This window comes from Colletotrichum destructivum, chromosome 8 (assembly GCF_034447905.1).
Source record: "Colletotrichum destructivum chromosome 8, complete sequence".
Taxonomy (NCBI): Eukaryota; Fungi; Ascomycota; class Sordariomycetes; order Glomerellales; family Glomerellaceae; genus Colletotrichum; species Colletotrichum destructivum.
The window spans coordinates 570,853-590,201 of NC_085903.1; the positions used below are offsets into that span (position 1 = coordinate 570,853).

The following is a 19,349-nucleotide window of genomic DNA, read 5'->3' on the forward strand; positions in this document are numbered from 1 at the left end:
ACTCGAAGCTTTGATTCTTGGTGAGGTGAAGTTGGCGGCTTCAGGCACTGCTGTTGTAGCCGTGAGTCTGTTGCTGCTGCGAGAACAATGTCATGGCTATCGCTCTGGGCTTCAGCCGCTGTCGATGGGCTGTAGCTTGTAACCACGACCATCTTCGAGCCAGTCGAGTCAGGGGACCAAAAAAAGTTTAACGACACGAAGCCAACAGGGTACTGGGCTGTGGTCTGGAACCTGGCTCGTCGAACCGCTAGACTGGCCAACTTAGTTGGCCAGTCTGAAGGCTGCCTAGAGGTCTATGAGTGACGGATCTTATCTTCAGCTAATTGACCCAGAGGAACGGGTCCGGAGCACTACGGTTTTTCAGATGCCGCAACGGTCAGAGTAAAGCTGTCTCCGGATCAAATATTGTGGTGGTTATCTGTGTGACTTTGAACTTGGCTTACGTCCGGCTCCTTATCTAAGTGGTCTCAGTAGCCCCCATTTCAAGTGGCCACTACTTGATGAACGACCCTTGGTTGGATCATGTAGGGGAGTTTCACGAAGCTGGATGAGATGCAAGAACACCAAGTAGTTATCAAAAGAGAACAGCATAACTGCCGTGGCTTCAGCTCCCGCATGCCGTAATAAGACTAAATGTTTAAGGTGGAGGAAATATAGCATATTTAGGCGCATTTTCCAGTGATGAAGCTGAATGAAATAGGGTTGACAGCTGATTTAGTTTTCATCGTGAGTAAGGATCACGATGATAGGAAGTGGTCAGGAACAGTTAGTAGAAATAACTACCCTTTTGAGCCGACGTGGGCTATAAACCGGTGGGAAGCTGACTCGTGTGCTCATGTCTCATGTACAGCGCAGGCTAGAAAACAAAGAAAGAATGTTTTGTTTCTTAGGCCCATTGCATTCGGTGGGCTGCAGACAGTCGGACAGTCACACAAGTTTGTGAGATGCGTCCAAACAAGTCATGTTGTACACAAACAAACAAACTCCAATATCAGAATACTTGTGTTGTTTTTGCAACAATACTCCAGTCTCTAGCTACCAAGAACAAACATGAGTGAAAGAGGTCACTTGAGCCGCTACTTAACGAGTGGCTTCGACCAGGACGTCAATTGGTTGCTAGTGAGTAGCCACCTCGGACGATGTTCCATTATGTCAACTTCAAACAAGCTCAGGCTAAATGGTATCAACGGTAGTATGTATTGGGGCTATGAAGCCAAGCTAGGTATGTACATAGAAGTCATCAAGCCGTCCGGGCCGAGGCCGGCTCGACTTTTTACGATGTATGAAGAAAAGACAAGCTCATTTAGGAGTTATTCCCTCGAAACTCCACGCTCAAGAAAAGCTGCGAGACAAGGAGAAGGACGGCCTCGAGAAAAGCCGGCCCGCTTAGCAGGCAGAGAGGGAGGTCTGGCCCTTGCAGTTGGCGGTGGTGCTGACCTTGGAGCTGCTGCCGCTGCCCTTGTTGACGCCCTTGTACTCCTGGCAGACCTTGGGGACGCTGGAGCCGCAAGTTCCGGAGATGGTGGCGACGTCGCCGTAGTTGGAGTTGATGCCGACAAGCTCCTTGACGTTCTTGGCCTTGACGTTCTTGACGATGACGTTGCGGGGGCCGCCGTTGTTAGTGCAGTCGCCGCAGCCGCGGTACAGCTTTCCGGCGGTGACGACGGTGAAGCCGTCAATGGTGACGGTGCCGCGGCCGTTGTGCTGGACGACCTTGTCGGCGGCGTTCTGGGCGCCACCGCCCTGGATGAGGACGTTGCCGTTGCCGAGGGCGGAGATGGCGTCTGGGAACACGAGTTAGAACACGGGGAAGAAAAACGCAGCAAAGGGAAGAGAAGACATACCCTCGCAGACGTCACGGAACCAGACGTTCTTCAGGGTGCAGGCGCCCTTGCAGTGGACTCCCTCGAGCTGGTTGGCGCCGATGATGACGTTGCTCAGGGTGGCGCCGTTCTCGAGGATGAAGACGGCTGAGTCACTGCCCGTGTCGTCGTCGGTGTTGCAGGCGCGGCCACGGTCAAACTCCTTGTTGGCGAAGTCCTTGGATCCCGAGATGACGGAGGGGGCGGACAGAGAGACGATGGAGCCGCTGCGGGTGGGGATGTTGAGGGTCTGGGCCGTGGCGACGGAGGCCAGCATGGCGGAAACGAAGATCTTGGTCTGCATCTTGGAAAGGATGAAGGGTGGTTTGGAAGCTTGATAAGGAAGGCTGGCGTTGCAAAATGCCGAAGGAGAAAAAAGAGAGATAGAGAGAGGCGGTTGAGGATTGTCCTGAGTGAGCTTGGTGAGGAATGAGAAGCAAGAGTTTAGAGGTCGAGGGAATCCCGACAGTATTTATGGTCTTTCGAGTTGGTTCTCGTCTATCGTGATAACCTCAAAGTGGACGAGCCTCTCCCCAAAGAGGAACTTCGCGGTAAGGGAGTTTCACATTGATCGTCAAGAGTCCAGAACGTCCAACACCCGGTCGCCAGCAAACTAGCAAACCAGCAAACCGTCCATCATCTCCGCCCCAGGTTGATGAGAAGGGCCAAGGGTCAAGGAATCTCCTTGGTGGAAATACCGAAACAACACCACCCGCCGGTATCCCACAGAAGAAAGTCAACAAAACGCACTACGCAGTACACGTATAATGCCACCGTCGGGTTCCTCGCCCGACTCCGTCGATGGCCACCGCGATGCTCGCTCCCCCCCCCTCCCCAACTGGCATCCTTGCCGGTCACGTAGTGTATGTTATGGAGGGTGATCCCATCAACCCACCAATAAGCAATCCCTGGACCCGACAGCCGCCAACCTGGTCCCGGTAGTCGAGGGGGATGCTCGGAAATACCTTTGTGGGAGGAGGTTTGGTAGTCCTTTCTGACCCTGGGTAAGGTCCGGGGTTCTTCGGAGAGCGACTGTCACTTTACATCGTCTAATGATTCCAACCAAGCGGTATCCAACGCCTCCAGTGTCGGTGTAGACGCCGACGCCGTTTTTTCCTATTCTCTTTTTTATATTTTACATTTTTGTATATCTCTTGATAAGTGATAATGCTTGTGGAAGTCCTTCACAAAGTCGGTAGTCTGCAGTCCCCTGCCATCACAGTACCGAGGTACTCGACTTCTGGGGGCGACGGACTGCGAAGTAGAGTCACCCCGCCTGCTGCCCTCGTGCGTGGCGGATACCGTCGTGAATATCCCGCTGCTGCTGCATGCCAATGAGGGCACATGATGGCTAAGCCGTGCTGCTCTTGTAGGGCTTGGCAGATAATCTACCCAACACAACCGGGTAAGGGGGACACAGCAATGGAGAAGCTCTGGAGAGCACAGCCCCCTTCCCTGTGTGCTAATCGCTGGGTGTGGATACGAAAAACAGCAGCTACTTAGTCCTAGGCACGGATAGATAGACAAATGTGACAGAGCCTGCTGCCCTTGTCCCCCCGTTGGAGTCTGGCGTCTTTCGCTCATAGATGGAAAAGCGGTCTTTAAAAGTCCCGATCCTCCTCTCATTCGACCGCCTGGATCCATTTTCGTGGGCCCCACGTCCCAAGTACCGCCAGGTTTGGGCGAAGCTGGGGTGCATCGCGCGCTAGTCGCAGAGACCAGAACCAGTCCCGGCATGGCAGGTCTGGCAGGTCTGGCAGGTCTGGCAAGTCTAGTAGCAGAGATACAGCAGATAGCAAGGGGGGCGGAGTCACACAACGCGGCGAATCGCCCAAAGGGAGCCTGGCCGAGAAGGAGGTGTAAGCCGGCAACGGTCTCCAAGAGGAAAGCGTCTCGATGAGAGCGGCGTGTGTGTGGTCGAAATATTGCCCAGAATGGGCAGGTGGGCGTCTCCTGGAAAAAAGCACATGAGCAAGCAAGCAAGCAAGGCCCCTGGGTTATCTGATATCAGCGGGATTGAGGACAGCGGCCGAACAACGTGGATGATGTTGGCCGATGGTCGGATCACGAGGCGAGCAGAATATCCCCAACCTGCATGCGCGCCAGGAGACATAAATTTAAGCCTAAACAGTAGCTTGCTTTGGGCGCATGCATGTCCGTGTGGCAGGCAGGCCGCAGGCTTCTTTTTGGCGTCTCGGGGGAATTAACTAGACGACAGGAGAGTCCAGGAGCCGGGGATAAGTACCGTGACCACGACTCCCCGCGTGTGTGAACATGGGTGCAGAACGAGACGGAGAGACAGACAGGCAGGCAGAGAAGCAGGCAGGGTCATTTCCGGGGCTTTTTTTTTCTGTCCTTCGTCTGTCTCGGTAGATCATTATCAGTTACCGGGCGACGTGGAGGTCTCCGGCACCACGGTATGGATTCGGTGCTTTTCTCCGTTTATTATGGAGACGAAGAGACTGGGGGGTCGGTGTTACTGCTAGGCTAGTTAAGTCTCTCCAACTCTTTGCACACTTGGTGAAATTGGACGGACAATGCCAAGAGCCCCGAGTCAAGCAATGTGCGTCGAGACTAATGCCCCATTGAGACTCTTGGCGCAGCAACCATGAATGATGCCACGCACCTCACCGCACTTCGTTGACAACTTCTCGATAGTAGATTGGTCGGATTGCCCATGAGAAACAGCATCTCCCGTGTCTTGGCATTGCGCCAAACCCCCCCCTTTGATTGCCATGATGCTGGTGGATCCGTCAACTCATTGATGGAAATCCATCTCCTTTTCCCATCTATCGACAGCCCCTTTGATTCCAGAGTGTTCAGGCACCGACTGAATTCTGACAGTCTTCCAAGTCTTTCGCAATAGGGTAAAGTAAGATAGGAGGTGGTTAAGGGGGAAGGGAAAAATTCTTAAGCGGTGCCTCCTCAAACCCTAAGACTAGGCACACTGAGTGCAACACTGCAGCTGCCCGCGCTATGCGCTCTCCAAATAAGCCATATAACCAAAGTCGTACTATGCGCATCTGGATTCCTCGACTTGGTAAGTGGCAACCTCTCGGCCGAGGTAGGGATGGCTTGAATTAACCAACACTGCAACCTTGAGAATATCAAGACAACTGCCCCATGTTGACCAGTACCAGCAGACGGCGAGAAATCTCTCAAGTTCATTTCATCCACAAACTCCTTAATTCCAACGTTGTGGCCGTTAGGTAAACGTGAGGAGGCGTTGCGGGATGTGGGAACCGGCCTCACAAACCGCAAGCTGCCTAGCGGCAACGCCTAGTCCGACGAGATTGCGTAGTCCCCTGAGAGTCTGGACTTTGGAGGTCCCTCGTCTGTTTCCACACTTGGGTGCTTGTAAACAAATTGGCCCTGGAGCTCTCAGGAAGAGGAGAGTAAGTTCACGCTTCCGCGTTCCGTCCCGATCAGGGAGGGTCCGGCGCCGAACTCTATCGGACTTCAAGACTATGGATATAGTAGAAGAAACGTGCCCAGAAAAGTACTTGTATGTGGTGTGATCTTCCCCCTCCCCCCTAGTCGACTTCTCCTCCGAACTGCGAGTCAGCACTGCGGAAAGAACAATCCCACCGCGCTTGTTTCAACGTACTCAGAATGCAAAGTGCCAAGCTCTCTATATTGAAACTCAATTTGCAGACCAGAGCGCACGGGAGCATCGTGCTTGGCGGTGATCAGGAGAAGAGATCGCGGCCTCGCGATAGTTCCGGGCCGACATGCGACAACCCACTCCGCACGAGTCATGCTGTGTGGGCGGCAGTAAAGACTGGTTGTCAAACCGTTCCTCGCATTGGCTCGGGAGTTGTAGAGAATGGTTAAGAACTGGATTAGGAAGGCCTGTGTTGCCGACGATGGAGGGAACTACCGATGCTTTGTTTACGAGGGAGAGACTCCATACGACTTTTACCGAAGGTTGCAGTGAAGTCTCCAGACTTGTTTATTGAACAGGGCGTTGAGTCAGAGAAGGCAGCCCATTTCAGCTTTTCCATGACTACAGGTTTCAACAGACAGATTTTCCAAAAGGGACAATAATTCACCGTGGGGTTCTACTTGTAGTGCGGGATTTCTGTCCCATACGGTGGTTTGTTACACCGCGTTTCTGCCCCCCCCCCCCCCCCCCAACCCCCCCCCCCCCCCCCCCCCCCCCCCCCCCCCCCCGGGTTCGCCGGAGCATAAGTTCCTCTCGCAACGTGACGTGAATGACGTCTAGTCACTTCACAACTGGAAATCCTCCTCCTCTATCTCCAGCCAAACAGCCCCCTTCACAACGCGTTGTCGCTCAGCATTCCCCCGTCGCGCTCCCTCCAACACAGGGCGTGCCGGTACACTCGAAGCCCCTCGGGCTTGCCGCGTTGCCGCACAAGTACGACGCGGCGGCTGTCCCGTTCAAGAAGCGCAGGTCGACGTCGAAGAGCCCAATGTCGGTACAGGGTGCGACGGCGCTGCATTGGAGGCTGGCTACGCGGGCAGACTTGGTCGTGCCCGTCATGCCGCGGACGGTGACATCACGGATTTGGAACTGCGAGTTGGTGCAGTTACCTACGCCGGGGGCGCCGCGGAAGCGGGTGCACTGGGAGATGGAGAAAGCGGCGCCACGCATGCCTGAGACGGTGAGATTCTTGAAGGACATATCTGAGGCGACTGTCGAGGGTTTAGGTCAGCCAACGAAGACGTGGTAGACGGGACTTCGAGTCTTGTCAGGGGGAGGGGGGGTTCTCACAGCCGAGACCGCCGCCACCACCGTTCGGAGGGTAGCCGTTTTGATCATCGGTCCAAGTCTTGAAGTAGACCTTGGGTCTTGATTAGCAGGAACTAGTCTTGAGTCGGCAGATTGGGGCGAGGACTAACGGCGTGGAGTGTGTTGTCGAAAAAGCAGTTCTCGACGTTCAGCCTCTCGATCGTCTCGAACTGGTCGTTGTACTGCCCGATGCTCCCGAGCGCGATGCCAAGCCCATTGTAGAACTTGGAGTTGGTGATGCTGATGTCGGTGCTATTGGCCTTGAGGGAGATGCTGTCGTCTCCGCTGTAGACGGTCCAGTTGTTGAACTTGATGCCTGACGACCGGATCGTGTCGGCGCCGTCCGTGTTGGCTGTCCTCGTTAGCCACACGGGTAAACATTCACGCGAGGGTGACCCTCGGTCGGAGGGTGTGTGTGTGTGTGTGTGTGTTTGAACTCACAACTTTGGAAGCGGTTTCCAGTGTTGTTGACGAGTATGCTGTCAAGGACCACGTTGTGAGAGTAGATGATGGACATGGTCCTGCCCTCAGGTCAGTGGGCCAAAACAACACGCCCCCCCTTCGCCTTGTCCTCAACTGAAACCCACCACATTTGACTTCTCAAGAAGTTCACCCCCTTGACAACGGAGTTTCTCAGCCCGTTGAGTGTGATGGCATGCGGGCGACCAGGGTAGTTGGACGAGTTGGGCTGTTGTCGAATCCAGTCATACCAATAATCGCCGTTGCCGTCAAAGGTGCCTTTGCCATGGCCATTGACGCGGACGTTGTTCCCGCCAAGGATGAATGCGGTAGACTGGTTCTGGTATCCGACGTCCAAAGAGTTGGCAAGCCAGTACGGGATGTCGGTGCTCCACTGCAGAAAAACAGATTGACACAGGTCTCGTGTCAGCAGATAACCATCAAATCTAGAGGGAGAGAAAAGAAGTCTTGGTATTGTTTGGCTTGGCGCAACATGCATATTGCTCCCAAGAGCTGGGGAGCGCGCATGACGGTGTAACGTACCAATAGAGTCCCCTGGAGGTCAATTTCAACGTCGTCCAGCCAAGTCACGTTCAAGGCCGAGCTAATATGGTATGTCTTGGGCTCAAACACGACTCTGCCATGCTGGCCGCATTTCTTAAATGCGTCCAAAATAGCTGGCGCGTCGTCGGTTGTGTTGCTCCCGCCGGCTGCGACGATACATGTCTTCCGTCCCACGAGCTCTCCACCCTCTTCCTGTGCAGCCACCCCCAACACCGAAGTAAGTAGAGTGCAGAGAACACCGACAGCGCAGGCACCGTGCATGATGAAGTTGATTGATTCAAGGTCTTCCAGGTGTGAACGACGACGGTAGTACGATAGCTGTGTACAGAAAACCTGCTGGATTGGCCGAATACGAGGGAAACCCGAGTGTCAAAGGTCCCGCTCACTAACAGAAAGCGTCAGTGGCTGATGGAGGGGGTTGAATACCCTTCAGCATCGTCAAATCGGTCTTATCCCAGCCGAGTCCCCGCGATGCCAGGGTCGTATTTCTCTATTTTCGCGCTGAGCGTCGGTTGCCGGACTGCCCGGGGTGGCATCCAAGTTGCATTGTTGCCGGTCGAACGGGTGGATTTCGCACGAATCACACGGAGAGCCGAGGGATGCCCCCGTGTTTATGACTAGTTCGTGTGGCGTCGATCGGCTCGCGGTTGACTATGCGGAGGCGGGGGTGATGCGGGGACGACCGCCTTTCGGAGCGAGTTGAGGGGGAAGTAGTGAGAAAACATGATTTTGTTCAACATAGGTCACCCGGCCGAATGTGGAACATCCGATTGAATATCCCCCGCGTTGAGTATAGGACGCTGAGTATGAATTTGCCGATATATCTAGTTCCCTCTGCCCGGCGCCCACATGTGCTTTGTAACCGCGACATTCTAAGCCCCTTCTCCCTCCTTCATTTTCATGTGAAAACCGTTGTTCATGTGGAATATCGTGACAGACTCATTCTCTAGGCCCACTAGCTCATGAATCCGAGAGATAACTGTTTTTGAATTGGATTATCAAGACTATCGCTGCTTGCTGATTTGTTGGCCACAAGAGAAAAAGTTGTACCTTTAATCCTATCAACCTCACTGCTTGAGATAAACCAATGCAACTGAAGTCTCAGATGCTTGATACTAGGCTTCTCTAGAAGATGCCTCGCATTGGATTTGTTGTTTCTCAAGAACGTCTGTAGTGTGCCTTCTTACCGGTTTTTAGAAGTCATCGAGACGAGGCCACAAGAGAAGGGCATATCAACTTCCGGCTTCATTTGATGGGAACAATCGAAGGAGAAAGACTCTGCAGCAACAACAAGGAAATGGATTCGGGACTTGATCATGGCAGGAGTCTTGCTAGCTGCTTAGGGCCAGCTGGATGGCCGAGCAGTGTTACACTGCGTCTGCTTATCATTCAACACAAGCAGCCAACTACGTCGTCAAGTGCATTAAACACCAAGCATAGAAGAAGGAATAAGCCACTTATCATCATTTCAAAGTTGAGATACCGCATGAATGAAGCCACAAATACTAGCGGCGCAAACACGCTGTTGCGACTGAACGGAAGACGAACGGAGGTTTGGTCCCGGGTGGGGCCGGTGCTTGGCTGTTGCTTGGCCGGCGCTTGGCCGGCCCTTTCGGTCATCCACAGCATACTACCGACCAGCAAAACCAATTGCCAACGGCCAGAACGTTCACATGCAGATAAGATGGTCGGTGATTATGCTTTTGCGATCCCCCGACCCGTTTAATAAGCGTCTCGATGATGCTTTCCCAAAATCTTCATATTGCGATATCCAAGACGAATGTCACTTGTCTTGATTGAGTCTACCTTCCTGCGACGAGATAAAACTAGCTAGAGTCCGTTTCCGTACCGGCTTTGACGCCGCCGGTATGCTCTTTGTGAGTGGCGTCGCTCTTGGCGTCAGTCCGAAACTGAACCTCTTCGTCTCTGAGCTGGGCCATCAATGTCTCGTTCGCCCTCCACACCGGTTTGATCTCGAAAAGCCTATCAATCTTCTCCAGCGGGACTCCACTGGTCTCGGGAATGAGAAAGAAGGCGAAGAAGAAGGCCAGGAGTGACAGTGATGCGAAGAAGAAGTAGACGCCATAGCCCATGGCTTCGAACATCTGTTCCGTGAAACGCGAAACGAGAAAGTTGAACAGCCAGTTGCTAGCTGTTGTCGCACCACCGGCAAGGGAGCGGAAGTTCGGGTCGAAGAATTCCTAGAACGCGGGAGGATTAGACACGGAGTTTGCAACAGCACGTCGAGGTAGCATAAAAGACTTACAGAGTTGATGACCCAAGGAGTACCGTTCCACGTCGGGGTGTAAACCGCCGTCCAGAGATAGAAGAAGACGATGGCCGCGTAGCCGCTGCCTGTCAAGTGATCCTGGGGGTTCTTGGTCGGTTCAACGACGCATACATATGCGCCGATAACCCACATGCAGATCGATCCAGTTACTGCACCAATCAGCAAGAGTTTGCGCCTTCCAAGCTGATCGACGAGGAAAAGCAGCCACACGAAGGTCATGATGGCCTTGATGACACCGAAAATACCAGTCATCAGGTTGACGGTGTTCGAGTCGATTCCAATGCTCTGCACACGCGTTAGTGAGTTTGAATCAGGTGAAAGTTGAGGTGGCTCGATACTCACTGAGAAGATGGTTGGGGAGTAGTAGTTAATCGCGTTGATACCACTTCCGTTTTGCCAGAAGAACAGCATGCATCCTAGGAACAATCGCCACTGCAGTTTCGGGCGGGCAGCTAAGGCCTGGAATGGCTGCCAGAATCCAACTCCGACAGTGGCTTTTTGCGTCTCATAGATCTTGTCGATGGCGGCAATCTCCTCTTGAATGTAGATGTCGTTAGGCTCGAGCTGACGAATCCAGCACAGGTTCTCCATGGCTTCTTTGCGGTGGTCCTTGAGGAAAAGCCACCGGGGTGACTCCCGGATCCACATCGACCCGAGCAGAAGGAGGCCGGAGGGGATCAACTGGACGGCGAAAGGAATGATCCATTGGGTGTGGCCTGAGGGTACGTGTGCTTCAACACCGTACTGAAAGTTGAGTTAGCAACAGGAACAATGGACGAGCATCGGTGTGCCATCTTCACTACTACTCAGAACTCACGTTGATCCAGAAGCCCACCATACCGCCTATCTGCCAACCAAGTTCGTACAAACCAACGAGACGGCCGCGAATAGCGGGCGGCGATAGTTCTGAAATGTAGATCGGGATGATGTTCTAAAGTCCCTAGTTAGCTCGGAACACCGTGCTAAGTGGAATTCGAGAGCAACAACTTACCGACGCAACTCCCGTTCCCAAGCCTGAGAACACACGCCCAGCATAGAGAATACCAAGACCAAGACTACTATTGGCGCCGCACGTCAGACCGGCGCCCAAAGAGAAGGTGGTGGCACCGATCGCTAAGCACCACTTGCGTCCGATGAAGTGGCTGAGGCAGTAGGTGAGCAAGGCGCCGAAGAAGGCGCCGGCCACAAAAAGGGAGACGATGTTCTCGCTGATCAGGTTTCTTTCCGTCGTCGACAACCTGTCGAGGCCGAATTCGCTCTTGAAGGAGTCGAGCGCGACGGTTGTCCCGATGAAGGCGCTCGTGTACCCGATCATACAGGATCCGCAGGATGCGATGCACGCCAGGGCGTATATGCGCCAGTTGTAGACCGACGGCGGCGTCGGCCGTTCTTCGACGACTGCCAGAATCCCCATGGCCGTCTGATGTCGTGGCTTGTTGAGATGACGAGTGGTGTAACGAGATGGGGAGCGAGGAAAGGGGACGAGACAGAAGTCAGTGGGGGGATTGACAGGATGTGAAAATTGTGAGAAAAGTCAAGGCCACAGTCGTCCCCTAAAGTATTCGGCCCATCTCCATAGTCTGAATCTTCCACGCCCCATAGTCCGGAGTCAGCATGCTGGGGCTCGCGGGTTGAGAACTGGAGAACGGCTGCTGGCGTCTTGGGGTCGTTGGCGGTGATCGACCGAAACCATGCCGGCAATAACGATGCGGCTCTTAGCCATTCCCGCCGCGGTCCAATCATCCAAGGCGTTTCCTTGGAAAAATTCTGGGCACCCGCAGGGGACCCGACGAAGCCGAAACGCTTCTCGGGGATGCGTTTTCCCCCCGTGGGAGCGCGTCCGCTTCAAGATTTTCCCCATGGAGATAAGGGATGCTCAACCCGGGGCGACGAATAGGCGTGAATACATATCGCAGACGAAGACCCGATTCTTCTCCTCTTCTCCATTGTGGCATTGGGGGGTTTGTGGGTTAGTAGAATGGCGACTTCGGACATCTTCCACACGGGCCCCAGTCGCGGCTCGCTGTAATGACGGCACACCCACTCGCAAGGAGTGGTAAACATTCACCCGGTGGGACAAAGGAGACCCTACTTACCCATCAATGACGGTTTGAGAGGTTCTAAAGTCCTTGGTTTCTAAAGCCCGGGGAAGAAAATTGTATTCTTTGATGCGCGGCGGATCACGTTACGACGTCAATTTAGTATGAAAGTACACACATCTAGGCCAATGTAGGAAAGTGACTTCATGGCGACACTGAGCAATTTACAGATATTGCCGTTGAATTGTGGTGGGAAAACCACGTTAGGTAGGCTGGATGAGTCAAAAACTCAGAGCGACTGGCTGGGTGGCGGGATGAACCGCCCTTTTCAAGACTTTCCCCATGGAGTTAAGAGACAGTCGGCCGGCGGTGACGAATAGGAAGTACCAACTATTTGTACGGTGTTCGCCTTTCCTCTTCTTTGCATCCCTTTTCAGCTTCTCTCCCCTCCCCTCACACCAGCTTCTATTCTGCTCCGACTTGTCACCACTTCCGCAGCCTCATCACTAATCTTGCCTCGAGACACAACCTAAATTCGGGCCGAATCGAATTGCCTACTGCTGCAAGCGGTCACCACCGCCGGTCCCTACCGTTGTCAGCAGACCCCGATTACGGATCAATGCGCATACAGCTAATTACTACTTACTGCCTGCTGGGAGACTAGGACCCTGTCGTGGAAGGCGGCACCTGGGAGCTGGCGGTGATCGATGTTGACAGACAGCAATCAGCGCCGTGACTCAGTGAACCCAGCGTGATTTTGCCAAGGGTGCACCATTCCTCCCCCAGCCATTACGGGTTCATATGATATAATGTCATTCGCTGAAACATATGGATTTTTAATTTTTTTAATGCTACCCGCATGGGTTCCTGTCTTGGCAACCGTCAAGATTAGGGTAATCCGACAACGGAGACCGGCCCGTGTCTGCATTCCCGAGCCGTCCCGGCCAGCTTTTAACAAGCTTTCAAATATCCGTCTACTATGGGCACTTGGGAAATACTGCACAGGAGGATAGCTGTGGATATAGATCGATAAAGTTGTGGAAGCTGAGACACACACATCTCTACCAGTTTCTAGGCCGCTTTCTCGCTATGGGCAAGCTAGTTACCCTATCCCTTACTCTTCAGCCCTACAGGCCACAGCCCTGCCAATCTTCTTGGCACCGAGCCCTGTTTTACTTGCATTTTGCTACACGATATATCATACAGAGCCCTTGTTGCCTCGATATGACGACTCGGGGATCGATGTAATGTGCACTGGTCATGGAAATTAGCACGACATCAGGGTAAGAGCCATGACTGTCCTGTTGCTCACTGTATTTATTGTCCTAGCTACCACAATCACTCTAGCTAATAAGTTAACTGCACAAAGAACAGGCTATAACTGTTGTGTATTAAAACGACGCACTTAATTTAAGTTGGTAATTGACATTCTATAAATCCTTTTGTGACAAAACTTTGACTCCCATGCTGCAAACTGAAATAAGGAATCCCCGTCTCACATAGCCTCGAATACTGCCAGAGTCATGATGCACAACTGGGCCATGTGCGAATACGTCATGACCGCCACAAAGACGTATAACCCATGACTCGTCGGCCGGAATCTTTTACGACCCAAGATCGTACCATGCCTAAATTCTGATATCGAGAGGGAAAGTCCTGGCTGAATAGTCCGTCGGGCAACGGGTACAATGACCGGTGAACTCTTTTCCCTGATGTTCCAAGGCAAGTTTGATGTCGTCTTCGAAGTCCCTTGGGCGGCTACGTGCCCTCTCACGACTGTTCAGATGCAAGTATAACTCCGCACACAAATTGATCGAGTGTGGGCAAACAGAATGGAGTTTAAGGTCCTAAGCAGAGATTCCAGTGCTTTTGACCAAGTCCTGTTTCACATGTACTAAGAACCTTTCGGTAACAGTTCTTGATGAGATATGGAGATCTTTGCATATCAATTTTGTATTGCCAGAAAAAGATTTGTTGGTGAGCGGTGCTATTATGCTTCCAAGGTAGTCTTGATGAACAGTTTTAAGTCGAGTGAATTTCAATGCAAGTTGAACATGCCCCTCCCCTATTCTATACATATGCACGAGCGTAAGATAGATTTTGTGTGCATAACTACGATTGCGACATCTCCCGGGTAAGTCGTTTTTGTAAATCTTATGGAGTCTGCGGCAGGGCCTACAGACCTAGTGACTTGGCATATCAAATGCAAGCCTAGTCTAGAACTCGAGTTGTTGAGGAGGGGAAAGCCTACTGAGATAAAGCTCCCAGTCCCTTTGCGTAATCCTCCAGAATGCTTGACAGATTTGGCCGAGAGTGAATAGATCGTGCAATCCAAGAAGATTGAGGATTTTGAAAATGATTCACGCGAAAACTCGGAAACAAAAAGGAGCGTTGGAGTCTTTCTTGCTCGAAACCGTCCGAACACACGCTTCAGAAGCGAAGCCGGCTTGGAGAAGTGCTTCGTTGTGAACGTAGGGAACAGTAGCACCATGTGACAACTGAGATGGCAATGAAAAGATACAGGCATACCGCGAGTCTTAAATAGTGAGGCAGGTGGATGGTGACATTGAGTCTTCTTTATGGTTAAATCTGGCTCATCCAATGGTAATCTTAGGCAGGCTAAATGTTCTTTGGTATGTATGTCTTCAATCAAACTTGCTGGTAATGTGGCTGCAGTATGCTGTGAGTACGAACTAAAATCAAGAACATGACGATAACTAACCTGGATAGCTCAGAAGCCACCAGCATGATAATACAGACTGAGCATGAAAATTGTATAGTGACTTTAGCAACTTCTTTCCTTGATAATTCGGCGTCATGACCAGCGACACTTTCATGTCATTGGCGTCAAGTCGGAAACAGACATTGCTGGGTCACTATGGATGGCATGGCAATGCAAGACTGTGGCCGTTAGGCTGCTTGGCTACAGGAATGAGCGGGAATTGTCTTGTGGTTCTAGATTCTTTGTCGAGTGTAATAGTTCAGCACTCAATAGCAATGCTGTTATCAAGCGAGCAGAGACTTGAGCGTTCCGACCTCATTTCAAACACATCCACATTGAAATGGCTCTGCCGCTCTCAAGTAGTCGATCCGCGACCAATGCGTTTCGTACGGAAAACATTAGTCCACCTGATTGAAATCATAGAAGGTGATGGGCTTGTCCTAACACGACAGAATCGCCTGTTCTTCCAGCATGTCGTCCGATCTGGCCTTTCACAGCAAATCTGAAGCCATATGGATAGAATTTTTGACAGTCTCCATCTCAACATGCGGTAGGCAACGATGAAAGCCACTAGAAAAAGAATCAAAACGTTGAACGATGTGAGAAGCAGGGATACTACTGGAAGCTTGCCGCAGACTGATGCAGAGAACTCAAATTGTGGAAGCGAGACCGAATGTCTGAAGTATGTCATGAGAGGTGTGACTGAATTTCGGTTCCGTGATTTCTAGTGCTGAGAATGCGAGCAACTGATAGAAATGTCGAATTGCATCAAAAAGCTACTGAAGACCTAGCCAGCTGAATGATGTGAAACTCTGTTTGGAGCGTGAGTGACTTAAGCCTCGTCTCCAATCAATGATCATACCCAAGAGAAGTACAGAGTACTGATTCGCTTTCTCGGACTCACATTGAAACTCCCCCTCCCCCGCAGGTACCACTGATCACCACAGGGTACCCATGCAAGCGGCATCGATATGGATTTCGGCCACGTGAGTTCTTCTTGTCTTGTTCGGATACAGGGCCGACTGTGCGACCTACTGCTGAGATGAGTTGACTAAAGTCGAAAGAATGAATAACAGCGTTTATGAAAGTTTTTGACTGAAATCTTTTGCATTGTACACAGGCCATATCACTGGTCGTTTACTCCGGGTCTTCTAATAAGTATAGTTGGCAGAATTGTCAAAACTATAAGGAGAACTTTTCATTTTGTCATCTCGAAGAAAGTGTGACAAGTCGCAAGTCCCACAGAAATCTCTTGAAGAACAAAGCAATAGCAAGCATTAGAATATCCAGCATTATGCGAAGATAAGCTCACGGACACATCTGAATCGAATAAATGAACTGAAGCTTTGACTATGTCCGTCTCAAGTCGGGTCAGAGTCCAGACCCAACACGAGCGGCAAGCCACCTTTGTTGATAAGGCCCGACGGCGGGTAGAACGTGCACAACTTCAAAACTGAGTGAGAGCGAGCGCCTTCTACCCGAGAGCGAAGCTGGATACCCATTCTTATGGGGCCTGGTAGGACCAGAGCGACTCCGCTTGATCTAGAAGCCCGAGAGCGAAGGCGAGAGTCAATTGCCACATCCCGCTCCCTCCCGCGGTCATTGTCATCGCCGTATCGAGATCACTAAGTGTAACATCCCCCAGAAAACAGCCTTGACAGCCTTGTAGCACAGCCTCGAGTCGCAGAATGGATTGGCTACGATGGCGGGTGTACTTCGAATTGAAGCAGGCTATGCAGTTGCTGCCAGAACTCGCTGTCATCAACACACGGCGATGGATTGATAAAAGGGGGTTTCTTAGATTATAAATACCAGAATTTTACTCCTCCATTCTCACATCTCATCTCTTTCACAATTAGTATTACATTCGCTACAGATCCAGCTACACTCTCTTCTCGACCTACCAACAACAGAAACATCAAGCCTTTTCCATCAAAATGCAGTTCCTCAGCACCTTCATTCTCGCCATGAGCGCCATGTTCTCTCTCACGGCTGCGGGCACCATCCCTCCCGGTGACGCGAACACGACGTTTGAGGCAAAGAATTGCGGCACCGGCTATGCCTCCTGCGGCAAGGCCGGCACCAACGGCGACGCAGGTAGCCGATGCGCGCTGGAGTGCACCTATCTGGGAGGTCCTACCTCGCTGGGCAGTTGCCAGTGTCCTAAGGGTTTTTACGTGGACACTTGCATCAGCTCATCCGCGCACGATGGTCGTACCAAGTGCTAAGAGCTTTACTTGGTATGTGTCAGTCCCCACCATCGCACAAAATAAAGAGGCTATAGCTAACGTCTTTCAGTGAAGACTCCAACTTTCGTTTCAGTCCGGGCTGCAGTATCAGTAAATTAGGGTGGTGTTGTATCACTATAAAGTACTGCTATAGTTTCCATTCAAAGGCTTCATTTTCTCTTGGGGTAGAATAGATAAATTACAGAACCTTGTATTACACAGCATCTTGCAGTTTTCCCTACCCCTTTACTGGTACCATAGTTTTCTTTGCCCTGGAATTACTATATGTGTGCCCATCCAAAACAATTTACTAACAGAGAGTCACGAGTATCATGCATCTGCACGGCCTTTCAGCAAGTTGTTGCTCAGAATCTAGTCAAATGAACATATTGTCTTCCTGGGTAGTCTGTGTATGTCGTCACCAGGCCCATTGGTTTTGGAACTCGGCCAAGAGCCCACCATTAGACGGCAGTCTCTTCATCTGCATCCTGAGCTCCCATGCGTGCGCGGTGGTTAGTTTTGTCGTTGCCGCCAAGCCTACATCTGTTTGCTAGCACTGCACACATGCCATGCAGTCATACCCTGGTTCGGTATGGTTTGGTGTCTCGGGACCTCATTGATGCCAAGGCCGGGCTTAGCCGTCCGTCGATCTGAAGGACATGGCCATCAACATTGGCAACTCGTCCTTAGGTGTAGACCAAGCTCGGGTCTAGCTTGTCAGCAGGTGTGTGTCCAACGAGGGCTACTCCAACTTTGATGCACATTCATGGGCTTCTATTGTCCACTGATAGTTTGGGAATGTCAACAAATTGCGGCATCCGGTATCGACATGGGTGCTACTGCCCGTTCGTGATTGTGATGCCGGCTGTGCTGCGTCGAGCGGTTTCATTGTTCACTATGAATCATACTTGATCACCTACATTTCATTGGTTGACAAGCAGCCACAGTGGGTAATCAGTGGGAGCTTCCCTGATTAGCGCTGTGTTTTAGCTCTAAGTGGACTAGCCTAGTGGGTCTGACCCCCCAGCTCGAGCATGTAGCCTGACAGCCATGTTCCGGACAGACTTCAGACGCTTGCATCGCCTTGCATCGCCCAACTCAACCTCCTGATTCAACTCTCTATATAACACAGATCGAAAGAAGTTCAGCTCGGTTCATTTCCTCCAACTCAATCCAACCCAATCTTCAATAAAAGCATTCACATTTGAGCACCTTCACAAGCTCACAACACCCAAGCTTCACTCAATCAAGACAACTTACCACCTCCAAGCCACCTTACATGCTGGTGACAACAACAACTGCAGCAACAACAGTCACAACTGCAATGAGTCTTTCATCAAGCCCGGAAACCACCTCTATACCCACATCCTCCAAGGAGTCAATCGACTCCCCCAACGTGGCCATGCAGCCATTCACACCAGGGCAATGTCTCTTCTGCCCCAAACCCTCACCAAGCTTTGCCGACAGCGTGATACACATGCAAAAGTCACACGGCCTATTTATCCCGCATCAGCAACACCTGGTAGTCGACCTCGAGACCCTGTTCAAGTACCTTCATCTCGTCATCTTCGGGTACCGGGAATGCATTCATTGCGGGACGGAAAGAACCACCGTCCAGGCTGTACAACAGCACATGACCGGCAAGGGCCACTGCAGATTCGATATATCAGAGCGAGACTCCGAGTTTTCCGAGTTTTACGACTTCTCCGAACCAGAAGATGAAGCCAGAAGTGATGCCGAGAGCGACAGCGACGACTTGGGACCGGAAGAGACGGCTCCATCCCCAGGCCGGAAGCCAGTCATGGCCGACGAGGACTCGATCCGTTTACCGTCGGGTAAAATCATATCGAGGCAGTCAACAGCCCAAGCGGGGCCGTCCTTCACGCAGCTACGCCGTCGAAACCGGAACGCCGCTTTACAACTAGAACACTCCGTAGCGGAGGCCGCTGAAGAGGAGGGATCCGGCAGAGAGGGGCCCAACTCGGACACTCCCGACACACGGCTGTTGTCGAGGAGGGAGAGGCGAGAGAGGGCGACGATGACGTACCAGATGGCCAACATGAGCGCCAACGACCGGGACAGCTTGATGCACCTGCCCGCGGCTGAGCAGCGGTCGTTACTAGCGGCTCAGCATAGGAATGCGGAAAAGGTGCAAAAGGAGGAGAAGAGGAGGCAGAGCAAGGTGGACCGCAAGGGGAACAAGAACCTGTATGCTTATTGGCACACGGAAACACCTGTATACACGTGTGGCTAGATACATTGAATGTCTCATCTTGGTCAACAAAAAGTCCTCGTACGTTTCTAAAATGTGAACAAAATCGTCGTGACAACCTTTTTCAGTGGATAGGGGCAACCGCAGCACCCGAACGCTTTTGTCAGTAGGATTGAAATCCAAAAGGTTGACACATACCCTTTGCAATTGGATATGTAAA

The 19,349-nt window shown here is 51.9% G+C and overlaps 5 protein-coding genes across 5 annotated transcripts; 2 read left to right on the plus strand and 3 right to left on the minus strand.

Annotated features, from left to right (window-relative positions):
- Positions 1–1,301: 1,301 nt before the first annotated feature.
- Positions 1,302–2,331, minus strand: CDEST_12030 (Putative pectate lyase PlyH/PlyE, pectin lyase/virulence factor). Its single transcript, XM_062928186.1, has 2 exons — positions 1,845–2,331; positions 1,302–1,784 (listed from the first exon to the last, which is right to left on the minus strand). Exons 1-2 carry the CDS (start codon positions 2,164–2,166, stop codon positions 1,387–1,389), a joined length of 720 nt encoding a protein of 239 aa, XP_062784237.1. The 5' UTR covers positions 2,167–2,331; the 3' UTR covers positions 1,302–1,386.
- A 3,709-nt stretch (positions 2,332–6,040) lies between these two features.
- Positions 6,041–8,006, minus strand: CDEST_12031 (Putative glycoside hydrolase, family 28, pectin lyase/virulence factor). The gene is made up of 6 exons (XM_062928187.1): positions 7,618–8,006; positions 7,203–7,468; positions 7,057–7,136; positions 6,726–6,967; positions 6,598–6,667; positions 6,041–6,518 (listed from the first exon to the last, which is right to left on the minus strand). The coding sequence occupies exons 1-6, from the start codon at positions 7,897–7,899 to the stop codon at positions 6,157–6,159; spliced, it is 1,302 nt and encodes a 433-aa protein (XP_062784238.1). The 5' UTR covers positions 7,900–8,006; the 3' UTR covers positions 6,041–6,156.
- A 1,391-nt stretch (positions 8,007–9,397) lies between these two features.
- On the minus strand, positions 9,398–12,241 carry CDEST_12032 (Putative major facilitator, sugar transporter, major facilitator superfamily). The gene is made up of 5 exons (XM_062928188.1): positions 10,920–12,241; positions 10,746–10,859; positions 10,271–10,672; positions 9,905–10,213; positions 9,398–9,839 (listed from the first exon to the last, which is right to left on the minus strand). The coding sequence occupies exons 1-5, from the start codon at positions 11,340–11,342 to the stop codon at positions 9,465–9,467; spliced, it is 1,623 nt and encodes a 540-aa protein (XP_062784239.1). The 5' UTR covers positions 11,343–12,241; the 3' UTR covers positions 9,398–9,464.
- A 4,385-nt stretch (positions 12,242–16,626) lies between these two features.
- Positions 16,627–16,917, plus strand: CDEST_12033 (Putative EGF-like domain-containing protein; the record flags this gene model as incomplete). Its single annotated transcript, XM_062928189.1, has 1 exon — positions 16,627–16,917. One exon carries the CDS (start codon positions 16,627–16,629, stop codon positions 16,915–16,917), a length of 291 nt encoding a protein of 96 aa, XP_062784240.1.
- Positions 16,918–18,241: 1,324 nt separating this feature from the next.
- CDEST_12034 (uncharacterized protein) lies at positions 18,242–19,171 on the plus strand (the record flags this gene model as incomplete). Its single annotated transcript, XM_062928190.1, has 1 exon — positions 18,242–19,171. The coding sequence occupies one exon, from the start codon at positions 18,242–18,244 to the stop codon at positions 19,169–19,171; it is 930 nt and encodes a 309-aa protein (XP_062784241.1).
- Between the last annotated feature and the right edge of the window lie 178 nt (positions 19,172–19,349).